We start from the raw sequence: 15,873 nt of genomic DNA on the forward strand, positions 1-15,873 counted from the left end.
GAAAATAAAAAAGAAACAAAAGATAGGAAAACTGAACTAAATAAACGTAAGAGAAGAGAGAGAGAGAATAATAAGAGAGAGAAGTGAAAGAAAAAAGAAGACTACAAGAGAATTCAAAAAAGGGCAGGCAGAAGGAATGGAAAATAAATAAAAGGTAGAAAGAACGAGGGGAAGAATAAATGAGGGAAAAGGTATGATAACATAATGAAATTGTAAAAAAGAATAAATCAATAAATGCAGTAATAAATAAATTAATTCAATGAATTGAAAGAGAACACAGGTGTGTGGTGGCCTTGGGGAGGGATACATACATACGTACATGTGTGTATATATGTGCATGTGTGTAATAGGAGATAAAATCGCTTCGGCACAGATTTGACCACCTCGAACCGTTTCCTGCCCCTTTAAGGCGAAGCTCTCAGCCGACCTTACCGACCGCGCACCCTTTCTGTCCCTCGGCGGCCGCCTTCGCGCATTCCGGCAACCTGCCCACGTGAGCCAAACAGCGGCCGCGCGACAGACCCGCCGCTTCCGGTGCGCTTTTGCTGCTGCCGCCGCCGCCTGGGAAGAGCGAGCGAGAGCGCCGGTCCCTCGGAGCGCAGGTGAAAGGCGGGGGGGGGGGCGCTCCTTCTCCCGCCCCCTGGGAAACGGCAGTAGGGGGAAGGGGGCTCGCTCGTACAGGCCCCCTCCCCACCTGGCGCAGCCTGCCCTGCGGGGTTCTCCCCCCATTCCCCAAATATGCGGTCCCTTTAAGAAACAGGGAAGGGCCCCGCCTTGACACCCCCCTTTTCCAACCTCGCTTTTGGCTCCTCCCCCTTTCCAGGTCATTTGCTCTAAATACCTTTTTTGGGGGGGCTTACATTTAACCCTTTAAGATCTATGGAGGGGAGGAAAGCTGGGTCCGTTAAGCGTAAGAAATGGTTGGGTGGGTGTTTATGGGACGAATTTAAACCCCATAGGTCCTTCCCCTGGGGATTCGTAAATAATACATGCATTTTATTTATTTGCAAAGATTTATAAGAGGCGTAAATTGAAAGCGCAGATAAAATCCACAGAACTATTTTGAAACAGAAACAGTCACCACCAATAATTAGAAAAAAACTGAAACACTGATGAGGTCAGTAAAAGCGAATCTAGGTAACTAAATTTGTGTCTTTGGGTAGGTTTGCTATAATAATGATAATAATAATTTTAAATGTATTCAGCAGGCTTCTTAAACAATATTGTGAGGGTGGACACATCATGCTCCTTCTGGGGTAATTTTCCACCTTCCCTCCCCAGAATCAGCTCTGACCTGTGGCTCCCAGAAGCTGTCAGCATGTGACAGCGGTCTCAAACCCTCAGTGAGTTAGGGACTTCACCTGCATGTGAAGACAGGCTCCAGTGGATTGAGTGGACTAACAGCGGGTCTAATGGTCAAGAAGGCCCAGGTAGTCCAAAAACTGCTAGAATTATTGATGCTTAGAAAAACTGCTATAAGCTGCTCTGAGCCTGTGGGATAGAACGCCTGACCTTAATGGTTGAATAGGAATTCGAACTTGGGTCTTCCCAGCCCTAGTCTTTCAGTCTAACTGCTATATCCCACTGGCTCCTAAGTTAGAGTCATCTCAGGGTGGAGAGGCTAGTTCCTTCATCCCCCACCCCCAGCAAGTCTACTGTAGCTTTTACCAACAGCTTAAGACAGGATTGGCCCATGTGGAGACCTTCAAATGCTGTTTGACTCCAACTCCCTTTTTTCTGAGGTTGATGGGAGTTGTAGTCCAACAACATCTGGAGGTCACCGCATTGGCTAACCATGTCCTCAGATACGGTCAAACCTCGGTTGTCGAACGTAATCAGTTCCGGAAGACCATTTGACTTCTGAAACATTCGACAACCAAGGCGCGTCTTCCAATTGATTTGCAAAAGCTTCTTGCACTCAAGCGGAAGCCACGCCGGACGTTCGAGTTCCGAAAACTGGAGCATTTACTTCCGGGTGTTCGGAAGCTGAAACATTCGAAAGTGGAGCCGTTCAAGAACCGAAGTTTGACTGTGTAGAAATGAACCAGCAAAACCTCCCCTGGAGTGGAAATGCAATGATAGACGGACTTTTCCCTTTCTCGTTTTTTTCTACCTTAACAGGCAGCTGTTAAAGGCAAGAGTGTGGGTGGCGTTCAGGCACTCAAGGCCTTGGCTGCACACACTGATCTGATAGTCCTCTCCAAGGTTGGGAGGTTTGCTCTCTCTTAACTACAGAGAGCGCAAAAGAAAACAGGACACGTTCTGGAATGGTGGCGGAGAAAATCGTGACCAGCAATTCTCTCTGTGTGTGGCTTTTAGGCCATTCTTGGCAAGCAGACAAAAAAAAAACCTCCCAAACTGGCATACAATAAAGTATCAAAAAGTATGACAAACAAATGAGGATTCCATGTATTATCACTGTGCCAGTGCAGCGTGATAACTTTTGACTTCGAAGATAACTTTTGACTGTAGCTTTATTCCAGAAATCTTGGGACAAATGTTTGCTGGGTGGCACAGATTGTTCTGTTGTACAGATTGCTCAGGGCTCTGCCTCCGTGGTCACAGGCAGCATGCTTCTGAATATCTGTTGCTAGAAACCATGGGAGAAACTGCTTGCCAGTTTCCCACAGACATCTGGCTGGCCACTGCGCGAACGGTGGAGGGTGGACGGATCCAGCAGGCTTTCCTTACGTTCTTATATTTAAAAATTGTGGCTCCCGGAATGTTATTTCCCTTTGCTAACCTCTTCCTTTCACTGTCGCTGTTAAAGGAACTAACACAAATTTCCGGACTCCTCCTGTTTCTTTTGCAGAGTTTGTGGGCAGTGGTGGTGGCAGCCCAGCCCAGCAGCATGGAGGCTACAGCTCTGGAGAGCCTCATTGAGATGGGCTTCCCCCAGAACAGAGCGTAGGTGTCTGTCCCTGGGGAAAGGTGGGAGGCATGTGAGGGTTAAAATGGCAAGGCTAGGCCTTCTGGTCCCACACCTATTGCCCAGAAGGCCTAGAAAGAAGAAAACTGGATCTGTGCAAGACCCCGTCTCTGCTCCCAGTGTATATGTGTGTTAGCTTGCAGGTATATATATGTGTATATATATGGGATGCGGGTGGCGCTGTGGGTTAAACCACAGAGGCTAGGACTTGCTGATCAGAAGGTTGGCAGTTCGAATCCCTGCGACGGGGTGAGCTCCCGTTGCTTGGTCCCTGCTCCTGCCAACCTAGCAGTTTGAAAGCACGTCAAAGTGCAAGTAGATAAATAGGTACTGCTCCGGCGAGAAGGTAAACGGCATTTCCATGCGCTGCTCTGGTTTGCCAGAAGCGGCTTAGTCATGGTGGCCACATGACCCGGAAGCTGTACACCGGCTCCCTTGGCCAGTAAAGCGAGATGAGCGCCACAACCCCAAAGTCGGTCACGACTGGACCTAATGGTCAGGGGTCCCTTTACCTTTATATATGGGTATATGTATATGTATGTGTATATGCTCCCAGTGTATATGTGTGTTCAGACAAGCAGTACTAGACCATGGCCATTGGCCTTAATTGAAAATCAGAGCCTTTACGGAAACCTGTAGCTCAGTGGTAGAGCATTGGCGCTGCCAGTCAGTGTGGGCAGTATTATCTCAGTGGTCTGACTCAGCAGAAGACAGCTTTCTGTGTTAGTATTTGGGAAGGGCTACAGCATCTACCTGGCCTGCAGAAGGTCCCTGGTTCAATCCCCGGCATTTCCAGGTTTGGCTGGGGGACATTCCATGCCTGAAATCATAGTAGAGAGCAGCTGCCAGTCAGTGCAGACAGCATTGTGCTAGGTGGACCAATGATCTGACTCTGTATATGGCAGCTTCCTTTGTGGACTTTACTTAATTGTTGGAGCGAACCCTTTTGTCGTCCCGCAACCCGCATCCCACCCTAGATGAAGGGGAAATTGGGCTGGGGTTATGAGTGCCCTGTGCTTCCAGCACTTCTCACAGAGGCACAAAAAATGTAGAATAGCCCTGTGTTCATATGTAGTTCACTACCTCGTCCTTCTCCTTTTTCCCCAGAGAGAAGGCCCTAGCGCTAACAGGGAACCAGGGCATTGAATCAGCGATGGATTGGTGAGTATGGGCTCCCTTCTTCCCTCCTGCGGACCCTTGCAGCCCTCTTTTTACCAGTCTTCTCCTGAATGGTGCCTCTCTCTTAACTCCCAGGCTCATGGAACATGAAAATGATCCCGACCTGGACGAACCGTACGTGCCCCCCCAAGGCCACGTTCTGAGCACAGAGGAGCCCCCCGAGGGAAGGACGCCGGAGTCAGTGCAAAGTGGATCAGGTCAGAGCAAATCTGGAGAACTTGAGGTGGGAGGGAACCTCATCAGGGGGTCCTGTGCCTGGCCTAGTTCTTACTATCACCTGGGAGAGGAAGGGGAGGTTGGAAATTGTTCCATCCAGCCAGAATTGAGCTCCTTCGAACCTCCATCTCTTTCCACTGAGGGCAACTTTTCCAGAGGTTCTGGAACAGGAATAGCCGACATCTCGCCCTCCAGATGTTGGACAGCAATTCCCATCATCCCATCCCAGGCTGGGGCTGATGGGACTTAATAGTTCAGTAACAGCATGCTGGCCCACCCCTGTTCTGGAATCTTGCCGACAGAGAGCCTTGCTTGGTCAGTTAGATTTGTCCAAGAAAGATCTATGCTAAAAGCCGCAAACCAAAATCTGAATGTTTCCGTTGCTGCTGCTTTGTCAGCCTTCTTCCTTAACATTCTTGGCTCTGGTTTTTCTCCCTCTCTCATCATTCTAGAACAGGCATCCCCAAACTCGGCCCTCCAGATGTTTTGGGACTACAATTCCCATCATCCCTGACCACTGGTCCTGTTAGCTAGGGATGATGGGAGTTGTAGTCCCAAAAAACGTCTGGAGGGCCGAGTTTGGGGGTGCCTGTTCTAGAACTCTGGAAGTACACTGTGGGAACGGACAAAATAAAGTCCTTCTTCCCAAACAGTGTATGGTTAAATTTGTGGAGTCCACTCACATTAGAATCATAGAGTTGGAAGGGACTCCCTTCTTCAGGGTCAGCCACTCAGATGGCTTTAAAAGGGGGTTAAACAGATTCATGCAGGATAAGGCTATAAGTGCTTCATTCTCCAATGCCAGAAGCAACAGCGGCAGGGAATCACAGCTGGAGAAAATTACGGTTGCACTCAGATCCTTTGACCTTTATATTGTGAGCTGCCCTGAGATCTATGGGTATAGGGTATACTACTACTAGTACTACTACTACTACTAATAATAATAATAATCCAGTGAACAGGCTCTTGTTATGTTCTTATGTTAATTTTCCTTTTCTTTTTTCTTTTTCTGCTCATCCTCAAAATATAGGAATTTCCTTGCTTGTCTCCTTGGGTTCTTCCAAGCCCAGAGGGTAGCAACATAACAGGTTTATCTCCCCATAGATCCCACGTTAGAGGAGCTGACGGAGGAAGATAACCGACGCCCCCTGAGCGAAGAAGAGAAGCGGGAGCAGACAAAGAGGTAATCGTAATTCTGGCGCCTTTAAATTCTGCGACCTGAAAACCCGGATTCTGCGACTAGAATATGATTAGGCTAATCATGCAAGCCTGCATGTTTTCCTCCCACTTTATGTGGAACTTGGGTCCCTATGTGGTATTGGACTTCCAGCATCCCCAGCCAGAATCACTGGTTGTCAGGGGTGATGCGACTTGGGGAGTCCCAACGAAATCTTGATGGTTAGGTAAGGCATCTTTGCATAAATAAGCCGCGAGGTGAGCGGGGCACCTTCCAACTCCACCCTCTCTTGTTTACGGCAACGCCCCTGTGTGGCTTACGAGATCTTCCGGGGAATTTGCCCATGTGCTTTCAGGATGATGGAGCTGATCACTCAGAAGCAGCGAGAGCGGGAGGAGCGAGAGAAGCGGGAGAGCATTGAGCGGGAGAAGCAGCGCCGGAAGCAAGGCCAGGAGCTCTCCCTCATCCGCCAGAAGCTGCAGGAAGACGAGATGAAGAAGCTGGCCGAGGAGAGGCGCAAGGAGAAGCTGGAGGAGAAGTTGGCCAAGTGAGAGCCTGTGGGGGGTAGCAGTGGGGAGGGGGCTGCTCCTATAGAGTGGAGAACAGCAGCAGACCTCATGGTCTGTGGGTGCTTTTAACGCCTTCCCGAATCAAAGCAAAGGAGCTGCAAATATAGGAAGTTGCTTCTCTGTCGAGTCAGGCCATTGGTCCATCTAGCTCAGTGCTTCCCAAACTTTGACCTCTGGCTGATTTTGGACTACAGTTCCCATCATCCTTAGCTAGCAGGGCCAGTGGTCAGGGATGATGGGAGCTGCAGTCCAAAAACAGCTGGAGGCCCAAGACCACTCCCCGAACCCCTGGAGTGTTACTGCAGATGAATACTGAGCTAGGTCTTGACTCTGTACAAAGCAGTTTCCTTTTTGCCGCTGGGATAACCCCATTCTTGACACCAAGACTGCTCTCAAATGGTGCTCTCTTGTGATCGAGTTGCAGCCTCCCTTGCTCTCCTACCCCCCCCCCCAACATGAAAACTCTTCTCCTTTCCAGGCAGCGGGTGCGAGAGAAGATAGAGCGCGACAAGGCCGAGAGAGCCAAGAAGGTAAGCAAGCAGCAGAGACTGGGGAAGGGGTGTGCTCTGAGAGTCGTAGTTTTGCTCGTGGCTTCCTTCCACGAGAGATGTGGGTCCCGCAGGTGGAAATAAAAAGAATTAAAAATCGAAAGGAATAATCAAGGTAACAGTTGTGGGTCTTCAGTCTGTTCTGTTTCCCTCTAATAATAATAATAATAAAAATAAATACCCTGCTCATCTGGCTGGGTTTTCCCTGCCGCTCTGGGCGGCTTCCAACAAAATATTAAAATACAATAATTCCAATCTCCTCATGGCTGACCCAGAGGGAGAAAAAGGACAGGAGAGCGAGTGAGCTGAGGCTGATTCACAGAGCACGAATCCAAGACTTGGAGAAGTGGCCCTCCAAACATTATTGGGCTCCCATTTGCTATCAGCGCTGACCGTTGACCATGTGGCCCAGGGCTCATTGGAGCTGGGAGTCTATAAACAGCACCTGGCTATCCATGTCAGGGCTTTTTCAGCTGTGGCCCCGATCTGGTGGAACGCTCTGTCACAAGAGACTAGGGCCCTGCGGGACTTGACATCTTTCCGCAGGGCCTGCAAGACAGAGCTGTTCCACCAGGCCTTTAGCCAGGGCACAGTCTGACCGCCTCCTTCGGTAATCCTCACAGAACTCTAGCCCAATGGTTGCCATTAATTTGATTTTGAATTGATTTTAGAATGAATTGGTTTTAGAATGCATTTCAATCAATTGATTGTGATTTTATGTAAATTGTGTTACTTTTTTTGTTGTTAGCCGCTCTGAGCCCGGCTTCGGCTGGGGAGGGCGGGATATAAATAAAATTTTATTATTATTATTATTATTATTAATTTGTGAACAGGGCTTTCTGCCCCTAGAGTGCAAGCCTGCCCTGAGAACATACATCAGGGTGCTGCTGGGCAGCTGTCTTTTGTCCACTGACCCACCTCTCCTTTTCAATTCAGTTTGGCGGCGGCTGCAGCAGCTCTTCCCAAGGCTCCACCCTGCCTGAGCAATCGGCACCCACACCGGTTCCCTCGTCACCCAGCCAGGAACCCCCTGTCAAGCGAGAGTATGATCAATGCAGGATACAGGTAACTGACTGCGGGGCAGGCCGTGTGTTTGTGTGTAGAGATCTGCTTGTTCCCATCTGTTTCTTGCACATACCATAAGCCTCTCTGCTTGCAATATACAGCCATGCGGTGGCCGGCCTTAACCTTTTGCATTCCTGCCGTAAAAGACTCCTTGAAATCTTCCCTGCCTGATGCAAGCAGGAGTAGACCGTGCCAGGTTATCAGCGGTCCAGCCATGCAAACTGGAGGAGACTGCAGTTCCAAACTGGTCTGTGCTATGAGCCTCCTTTCACCCGTCCCCCTTTAATTTTATTGATCTTAAAATAAATACAGAAGTAGAACCATGTCGAAATGCAATTAACAGAAAATGCAAACAGCAGTTCAGGATGCACAACCGAAAAGGACAGCCTAGTTAGATAATACTAAATCTATACATCCTATTCTTTGATCCCTAAAGAAGGAATATTCCCTGGGATCCACACAAAGGATAATGGGAATACGAACCTACTTTTTCCAAAATAATGGTAATACTTCTTCGTGTTTCTGTAGTGCTTTCAAGTGCTTCAGTTCATTATCTAGCTGTAATCCTTACACAACAACCCTGCAAGATATTATTATTCACCACATTGCAGATGGGCTGGTGGTGGGGGACTGAGATTGAGGGCTAGCCTAGTAAGGCCACCTAGTATTTTCATGGCAGAGGCAAGGCTCCAGATGTTGACTTCCTGACTGCAGCTCAGTATACTTCGCATGCAGAAGGCACCGGGTTCAATTCCTGGCATCCCCCAGTAGGGCTGGGGGAGCCACTCCCTTCTGAAACCCGGCAAAGCTGCTGCCGGTCAGTGTAGACAGTACTGAGCTAGATGGACCAAGAGTCTGACTCAGGAAATGCAGCTTCTGTGGCTCCCTGATAATTTTCTGGACTTTGTGGTGGTGTCACTTGAGATAGCTGTAGGCAGGCCCCCTGATCTCCATCCCCACATTTGCAAAAAAATAGGGATGATGATCATCGTCTACCCTGTGGTTAAGGATTATCGAGAGTGTGTACAGGAAGCATATGAACCACATAAAGCACTAACAATCCTTAAACCTTCGCATTCTTAATTATGAAAGAAATAAGCAATTACCATTGCATGGTTAAAACCTTTGGCAGATAAGAAATCTCCGAGTTCTGAATGAGGGTCTTTAGTAAAAAAACAACACAACAACTTAAAATTACATGTGCATTGTCATCCCAATGGCTGCAGTTAAGATTAACCACAGTTTAAGGTTCCGATGTAACACTAAACTGCAGCTAGCCAAAAACTTATGTTTTCTCATCTTCTCCTTGTGGCCGTGCTGGAAGGAGAGGGAGGAGAGCGCAGAAGCCCCAAGGCTTATTCATGTTCATGGATGCGACAATCATGCACCATTTCAGATCCTCTCCCCCTCTCTTTTCCTCAGGTGAGACTGCTGGACGGCACGTCGCTCACCCAAACGTTTCGAGCCAAAGAGCAGCTGGCCGCCGTCCGGCTCTACGTGGAGCTGAACCGCAAGGACAATGGTGACGAGCCTTTCCACCTCCTCACCAGCTTCCCGCGGCGTGTCTTCACTGAGGAGGACATGGAGAAGCCCCTGCAGGAGCTGGGTGAGTCTGAGATTGCTGGGGCAGGAAGAGGGAAGGGGGTGAGCTTTGCTTACAGTGTTTCCCCTCCTGCTACTCCGTGGAGGACGGAGGAATTCTCAGGCAGGGGCTGGGAACCTCTGGGTCACGTGCCCAGTTTGTCCCAGCACAGCTCCCAGTTTGGCCTACAATACCCACCAAGCTACGTCCCGCTCCTAATACAGTGGTACCTCGGGTTAAGTACGGTACTTAATTCATTCCGGAGGACTGTTCATAACCTGAAGCACCACTTTAGCTAATGGGGCCTCCCACTGCCGCCGGAGCACGATTTCTGTTCTCATCCTGAAGCAAAGTTCTTAACCCGAGGTGGAGTCTGTGGCCTGAAGCGTATGTAACCCGAGGTACCACTGTACCTTATGTGAGGTCAGGTAGAGATGCAGCCGGTCTGGCTGTGTGGGGGGAGCTCATTTGCGCAGCCAGTCCCTGCAGAAAGCAGGCTTGCAATCATTGCCTGTCAGCTCACACGTTTTGACTTCAAGCCTGTGGATTAGTTGTGCGCTGTGTAAAGCGCTTTGCAAACCCTGAAGTCCTGACAAACATCACCCCAAGCCAGGTGAGTGACAGGTGAGCAGGGGAGATGAGGACCCGCCCCCCGGCAACACCAGGTTCCCCACCCATCCTAGGCCAAAGCACTGTCTGTTGAAAGCTGGCCCATTTTATGCTACATCTAGGAACAGAGAGAGCCGGCACCAGAGGAACTGGTGACCTAATTTTTTTAGTTGCTGTTTTGTTAATATTGTTTTATAGATTCTAAGTGCCGTATTGGTTTGTTGATCATATGATACGACTTTTGCTGTAAATGTGGTTAGCTTTTTTTTTTTAGTTTGTTTTGTTAATAGCGTTTTATAGATTTCAATTGTTTTATTGAGGATTTGTTAATTATTTCATTCGATTCACGCTGCATTACATTATTACGTATTGTTGGTAAGCCGTTTTGAGATCCATTTGAATGCAAAGCAGCCTAGAAATACATCAAATCAACCCAGAATCTGCTGAACTCCAGCTCCCATCAGCCTCTGCCAGCATGGCCCAATGCTCAGGATGGGAGTTGCAGTCCACCAATATCTGGAGGGCCAGTTTCCCCCCAGACGCAATTGGAACACACACATTTCATCATCCCTGACTGTTGCCTGGCCCAGTTCTAGGGAGCCACTTCCAAACTTCATCAGAACAGTACAGTGGTACCTCGGGTTACAGACGCTTCAGGTTACAGACTCCACTAACCCAGAAATAGTACCTCGGGTTAAGAACTTTGCTTCAGGATGAGAACAGAAATTGTGCTCCAGCGGCGCAGTGACAGCAGGAGGCCCCATTAGCTAAAGTGGTGCTTCAGGTTAAGAACAGTTTCAGGTTAAGAACGGACCTCCAGAACGAATTAAGTACTTAACCTGAGGTACCACTGTACATAAATATTGACCGTTTTGCTTTGACCCAAAGTCCTAACACCACCTCATCTGCCCTGCTAACTGCTGGATGCGAGTTTTCCCCATGACCTCCCACTCTCTGCCTCTCTCTGTGTCTCCTCTGTAGGTTTGGTGCCTTCTGCTGTGTTGATCGTAGCGAAGAAAGGCAACAGCTGAAGTGGCTCTCTTCCTCGCTCTCTCAGCCCCCTCCTTCCCTTGCTGCCGGAGGCGACTCTCACCTGACCCATGTGCTCTGTCTCTGGGGGGAGCGCACATCCCAGCCCCTCCTGGTTTTCCTAACCAACTCTGCCCCCGCAGAGACTCCAAAGCACCACCATGTTTTGGGGCTGGGATTCCGAATCAATGGCGACGATCGGGGTGGGGTTGGATGTGATGGAGAAAAGTGTTGGGCTTCCCCTCCTGTCGGGGAGGGAGGGGCAAGGTTGCAACTTGACTTCCTCTCTTCATGCCACACACACACCATGAATAAAACCTATTCTCTCTTTCCTTGCTTCTTGCGAGAATTCTTTTATCCCATTTGTTAAGTGGTAGGGATAGTTGGCACTGGGAGGGCAGTGCCTGGGACTCATCCAGGAAAAGGCTGCTATCCTGCTGCCTTGTCTCTCTACTCCAGGGACTTTGATGTATTTAATAGGGGTTTTTTAAAAACTGAACTTTCTAAAAAGAAAGAAAAATGCAGACAGTGCAAACCCAAATCATAACAAAGAGGACATGTTCTGTGGGTACAAGCAGAGGGAGGAAAGCTGGACCAGACCAACCCAGCGCTCAGAATAGATCTGTACAAAGGGTCCAGGTATCGGAGAATTTCCTGGTCACCTTCTCATATGCTGCCAGTTGAGTCGTGGCATCTGTCCTCTGTAGGAGTGGTGAGGATGTCACCTTCCGGTAGTGTTAGACATTTAGCCACCCTGAGTGCCCTTGCAGAGGACAGATGCCATGACTCAACTGGCAGCATATGTTCATAATGAGGAATACAGATGCATCTCAATGGGGAGGGGGGATTACACAAATGAGGAGCCATCACTGGGAAGGCCATGCTGCTTATGGGGGTCACTGCCAATTGGACAAACCTTCCATCAGGGTCCTGGATGGTTGGTATTTTGAGCTGCTCTTTTAGATGAGTCATGTTGTGCAATTGTAGGAATTGGTGTCTCTTGCAACTGCAGCAGTCTCTTTTAACAGCACTCAATAATTTCTAAATTACCGTATTTTTTGCTCTATGACTCATTTTTTCCCTCCTAAAAAGTAAGGGGAAATGTGTGTGTGTCTTATGGAGCGAATGCAGGCTGCGCAGCTATCCCAGAACAGCAAGAGGGATCATTGCTTTCGCTGCGCAGCAATCCCTCTTGCTGTTCTGGCTTCTGGGATTCAGAATTTTTTTTTCTTGTTTTCCTTCTCCAAAAACTGGGTCCGTCTTATGGTCTGGTGCGTCTTATAGAGCGAAAAATATGGTAGTTTTGCGTCCTTTTAAATCCCCTATTGAAGCCAGTGGCCCTCCCTGACCTCTTTCACAAATTGTGAAAGAGCAAGGAACCTCTTCTTTCCACTTCTCTTTGCATGCTGCTGCAATTAAGATTAGAAACATGAAGGGGGGCCCCTAAGTGAAACTATAGCCCCTGATGCAGAAACAGTAAAGGTAAAGGTAAAGGTACCCCTGCCCATACGGGCCAGTCTTGACAGACTCTGGGGTTGTGCGCCCATCTCACTTAAGAGGCCAGGGGCCAGCGCTGTCCGGAGACACTTCCGGGTCACGTGGCCAGCGTGACAAAGCTGCATCTGGCGAGCCAGAGCCGCACACGGAAACGCCGTTTACCTTCCCGCTGGTAAGCGGTCCCTATTTGTCTACTTGCACCCGGAGGTGCTTTCGAACTGCTAGGTTGGCAGGCGCTGGGACCGAGCAGCGGGAGCGCACCCCGCCGCAGGGATTCGAACCACCGACCTTTCGATCGGCAAGTCCTAGGCACTGAGGCTTTAACCCACAGCGCCACCTGCGTCCCATCGATGCAGAAACAGAGCTTGATTTAATTAAAACAAATCCGGTGAAATATTTACATTGAATACATGGTGCTTAGGGGTGTTTTTTTAATGCAGGAGGGAGCAGATTTTCTCCTCTCCCAGCTATGACATACATCACAGCTTCTACTGACAATCACCGTCGTAAGGAAACATGATATGCTACAGTCTCTGCAGAGGGTGCACAGTGTCTTCTTGGCATATAAACCAGCTTGCCACGGACATCACAAACAAATCCAGGGTATTTCCTTCCATTAGTCTTTTATTGGCTACGGTTTGAACTGCTGGCAGATCCGGAAAAAGATGATGTGCGTCCAGTAATGGGGTATTGCTATTCACTCCTCTTTCTTGTAGCTTCCAACTGGGTTTACCCACACAGTGACACCCCAACAGAAGAGACCTGGAAGGGAGAAAAAGAAAAGCATGTGAGGGGTGTGGCCCGAGGAAGAGTTCCAAGGGCCAGATAGAGGGGCCCATTTGGCCCCCTGGTCCTGAGGTTTCCCACCCTTGATCTTAAGTCATCCAAGGACGTATGCCACAAACAGCAGGAAGAAACAAAGGGTGCCAGTGGCAGAGCTGACTTCGAAACAGACATTGCCAATACCCCACAAGACGAGGGAAGAGAAATGATTGCTAGTCTATCTGATTTAAGGGCAGATTTCCTGCCCCATATATGTTGAATGATTTGGACTAAAACTAGGAGAGATATTAGCACTCCCACTGAACCTACTTTCCCAAGTACAATTTGGGGGGGGGGGGTTCACCCTAGAAAATAAGGTGCACCTCTGAGCATAGATCAACCTCTGAACAAGAAATGATGTCCCCTGGGACTGGCAGGGTAAGGTCTGAAATCCACACCCACTGGCTCAGAAGGGCAGATACAGTTACCTTCACTATGGTGAGGGCAAACGCCCTCTGCATATGCTCAGAGGTGACTTCACCCAAATGTCGATCTTGGCGCTGAGCCCAGTGCCAGATTTACGTATAAGCTAAGCAAGCTATAGCTTAGGGCCCCACTCACTTGGAAGCCCACAAAAAATTAAAGGAGAAAAAAACTGGATGTACATTTCCAAAATATAAGATAAAAAACAAATAAAATAAAACCTACATACAGCAACAGTGTTTTGTGTTGTGTAGGCTCCTATGATGTAAGTAATGGGCCCCACCTGCTGGCCTGCTCCCTAAAATATCACTGGTTTGCTCATTTCTGTATAGGGTGCCTACATTCTGCATGGACTGGTTGCATGTCGCATGCAGCTGCAGGGCAGCACAGTAGAATGTAAGTCAAGCTGTTGTACCTGTTATCTAATATTAAAGAGTGCTTGCAGACTGATGATCAGGCAGCACAGACTAAGGGTATGAGCATATATTCAACACAAAAAACAGCGACAATTTGTTGTTGACAAAGGACAGCTGGACATATAAAGGACCCCATCACCTTCAGTAGCTTAGGGCCTCATCAAGCCTAAATCCGGCCCTGGGGAGCCGCAGCTCAGCCTGGAGCCGCCGCCCCCCCCCCGCCCCCCGGAATTGGGCTCCCGCCCCTCTCTGCGCCCCCCACTTACAGACGGCGAAGGTCATCTGGGCGATGTTGCCCATGCTGGGGGGGATCCTGTGGCTCATAATCCGGAGGGGCCCCGAATAGACGAACAAGGAGGAGGCGATCAGTGCCCCCCCGCTCAGGGCGCGGCAGCTGAAGCAGGACCAGAAAAAGGACCGTTTCTGCTCCGGTGAGGAAGCGACGCGCTCGACGCTGGAAGACATGCCTCGGCTTTCCTGCGGAGGCGGGAAGATGGCGGCGCCCAGGACACCGCGCCGGAAGCGGCTGGCGCCCAGAAGCCGCTCTGCTTCCTGTCCCTCGTCTCGGCGGAAGCAGAAAGGGCGGCGTGTACTGCAATGGGTGTCCGGCATGCCAACAACTCCCCGATCGATTGGTTCCCCCATCGAATTGAATGGTCATGCTGGCTCCCGTCAGCGTTTGCAGGTGGAGGCAAATCTCAAGAGGAGAGGAAGGGGGAATTTCCTCCCTCCAGGAGATATTAGTTAGGGAACATCAAGCTGATTACGTCCAGCTACTTGTCCACTTCTCCATCTGTATAAAAGCCAGCTTTCCAATATTTTTCAGTGGAAGAATAGAACTGAGGATAAGGCTTTTGCAAGGGAAAGGGGCTTATGCAGGCTGTGGCAATAAAAGCGGATTTGATTCTGATGGGTGGGCTTCACAGAGAGCAGGTTTAGACCATGCTTAGGCTGGCTTACTAAGGCAAATCATAGAGTGGGAAAACTCCAAGTGTCATCTGGTCCCACCCTCTTGCAATGCAGGAATCTCAACAAGAGGTCCCCCATTCAATGTGAAACCATACGGGGAACTGCCCTGTCAATGCGTCATCCCACAGCTAGCCACCATTTGCCTGCCTTCTGATATACAACCAGTCCAGGAAGCAGCCCTGCCTATCAGATTCCTACTCCTTTGTGTCAGTGTTGCTTCCTGTAAAACTCAACCAGGAGGAAGATGGGGACAGTACTAGAATTAGATGGTTCCAGCTCCTGCTGGGCTCCCTGTCTTCTGCCCCAGCAGTTCCAAGGGGCAGCGGCCACCACAGACTGCACACAAATGGTCTTCATAAGATTTCTCATTTTTTTTTCCAGTCATGCCAATGAATAGCTGTCATTCAGTCTAATGGGGAAACATTTAAGTCAGGGTTGAGGAACCTGTTTCTCCACGTGAGGACAAACTCAAACTTCCATCAGCCCTGATCAGCATACTGAACCATGGATTATGGGAGTACAACAACTTTCAGCAGCGCACAGGTTCCGTAAGTACTGTTCATGGCAATGTCACTGCTGTGAGGCCCAACCTACCATTCCATGCCTTGTAATGGGTGGCCTGAACCTCAAGTGATAAGAGGTCATGGAAAACGGGTAAGGAAGCTTTTTTTCTGTACAAGAGGACCACGTTCCTTTCTGGGCAACCTTCTGAGGACCACATGCCAGTGGTAGGCAAAGCCAAAGGCAAAAGTAGGCACGACAATGAATGTTACCTTGGTACACTGGTCTAGTTTCTACACAATTACCTCTGTACCCTCCACCCAGGCAAACAAGACACAGGAT

At 49.2% G+C, this 15,873-nt stretch overlaps 3 protein-coding genes and 1 long non-coding RNA gene across 4 annotated transcripts in view; 2 read left to right on the plus strand and 2 right to left on the minus strand.

Annotated features, from left to right (window-relative positions):
- LBHD1 (LBH domain containing 1) overlaps window positions 1-15,873 on the plus strand; it is a 49,412-nt gene that overhangs the window by 19,124 nt on the left and 14,415 nt on the right. The window lies entirely within an intron of this gene.
- UBXN1 (UBX domain protein 1) lies at window positions 471-11,233 on the plus strand. Its single transcript, XM_081891908.1, has 10 exons — window positions 471-602; window positions 2,813-2,907; window positions 4,037-4,090; window positions 4,184-4,305; window positions 5,429-5,507; window positions 5,857-6,048; window positions 6,549-6,600; window positions 7,555-7,683; window positions 9,106-9,289; window positions 10,856-11,233. Exons 2-10 carry the CDS (start codon window positions 2,852-2,854, stop codon window positions 10,903-10,905), a joined length of 918 nt encoding a protein of 305 aa, XP_081748034.1. The 5' UTR covers window positions 471-602; window positions 2,813-2,851; the 3' UTR covers window positions 10,906-11,233.
- LOC309358737 lies at window positions 10,410-10,849 on the minus strand. The gene is made up of 2 exons (XR_014163539.1): window positions 10,714-10,849; window positions 10,410-10,485 (listed from the first exon to the last, which is right to left on the minus strand). It is a non-coding gene; the product is annotated as an uncharacterized lncRNA (long non-coding RNA).
- DMAC1 (distal membrane arm assembly component 1) lies at window positions 12,752-14,673 on the minus strand (the record flags this gene model as incomplete). The annotated part of the gene is made up of 2 exons (XM_081892135.1): window positions 12,752-13,162; window positions 14,328-14,673. 2 exons carry the CDS (start codon window positions 14,671-14,673, stop codon window positions 13,098-13,100), a joined length of 411 nt encoding a protein of 136 aa, XP_081748261.1. The 3' UTR covers window positions 12,752-13,097.

Source organism: Podarcis melisellensis (assembly GCF_964234715.1).
Source record: "Podarcis melisellensis genome assembly, chromosome: 16".
Taxonomy (NCBI): Eukaryota; Metazoa; Chordata; class Lepidosauria; order Squamata; family Lacertidae; genus Podarcis; species Podarcis melisellensis.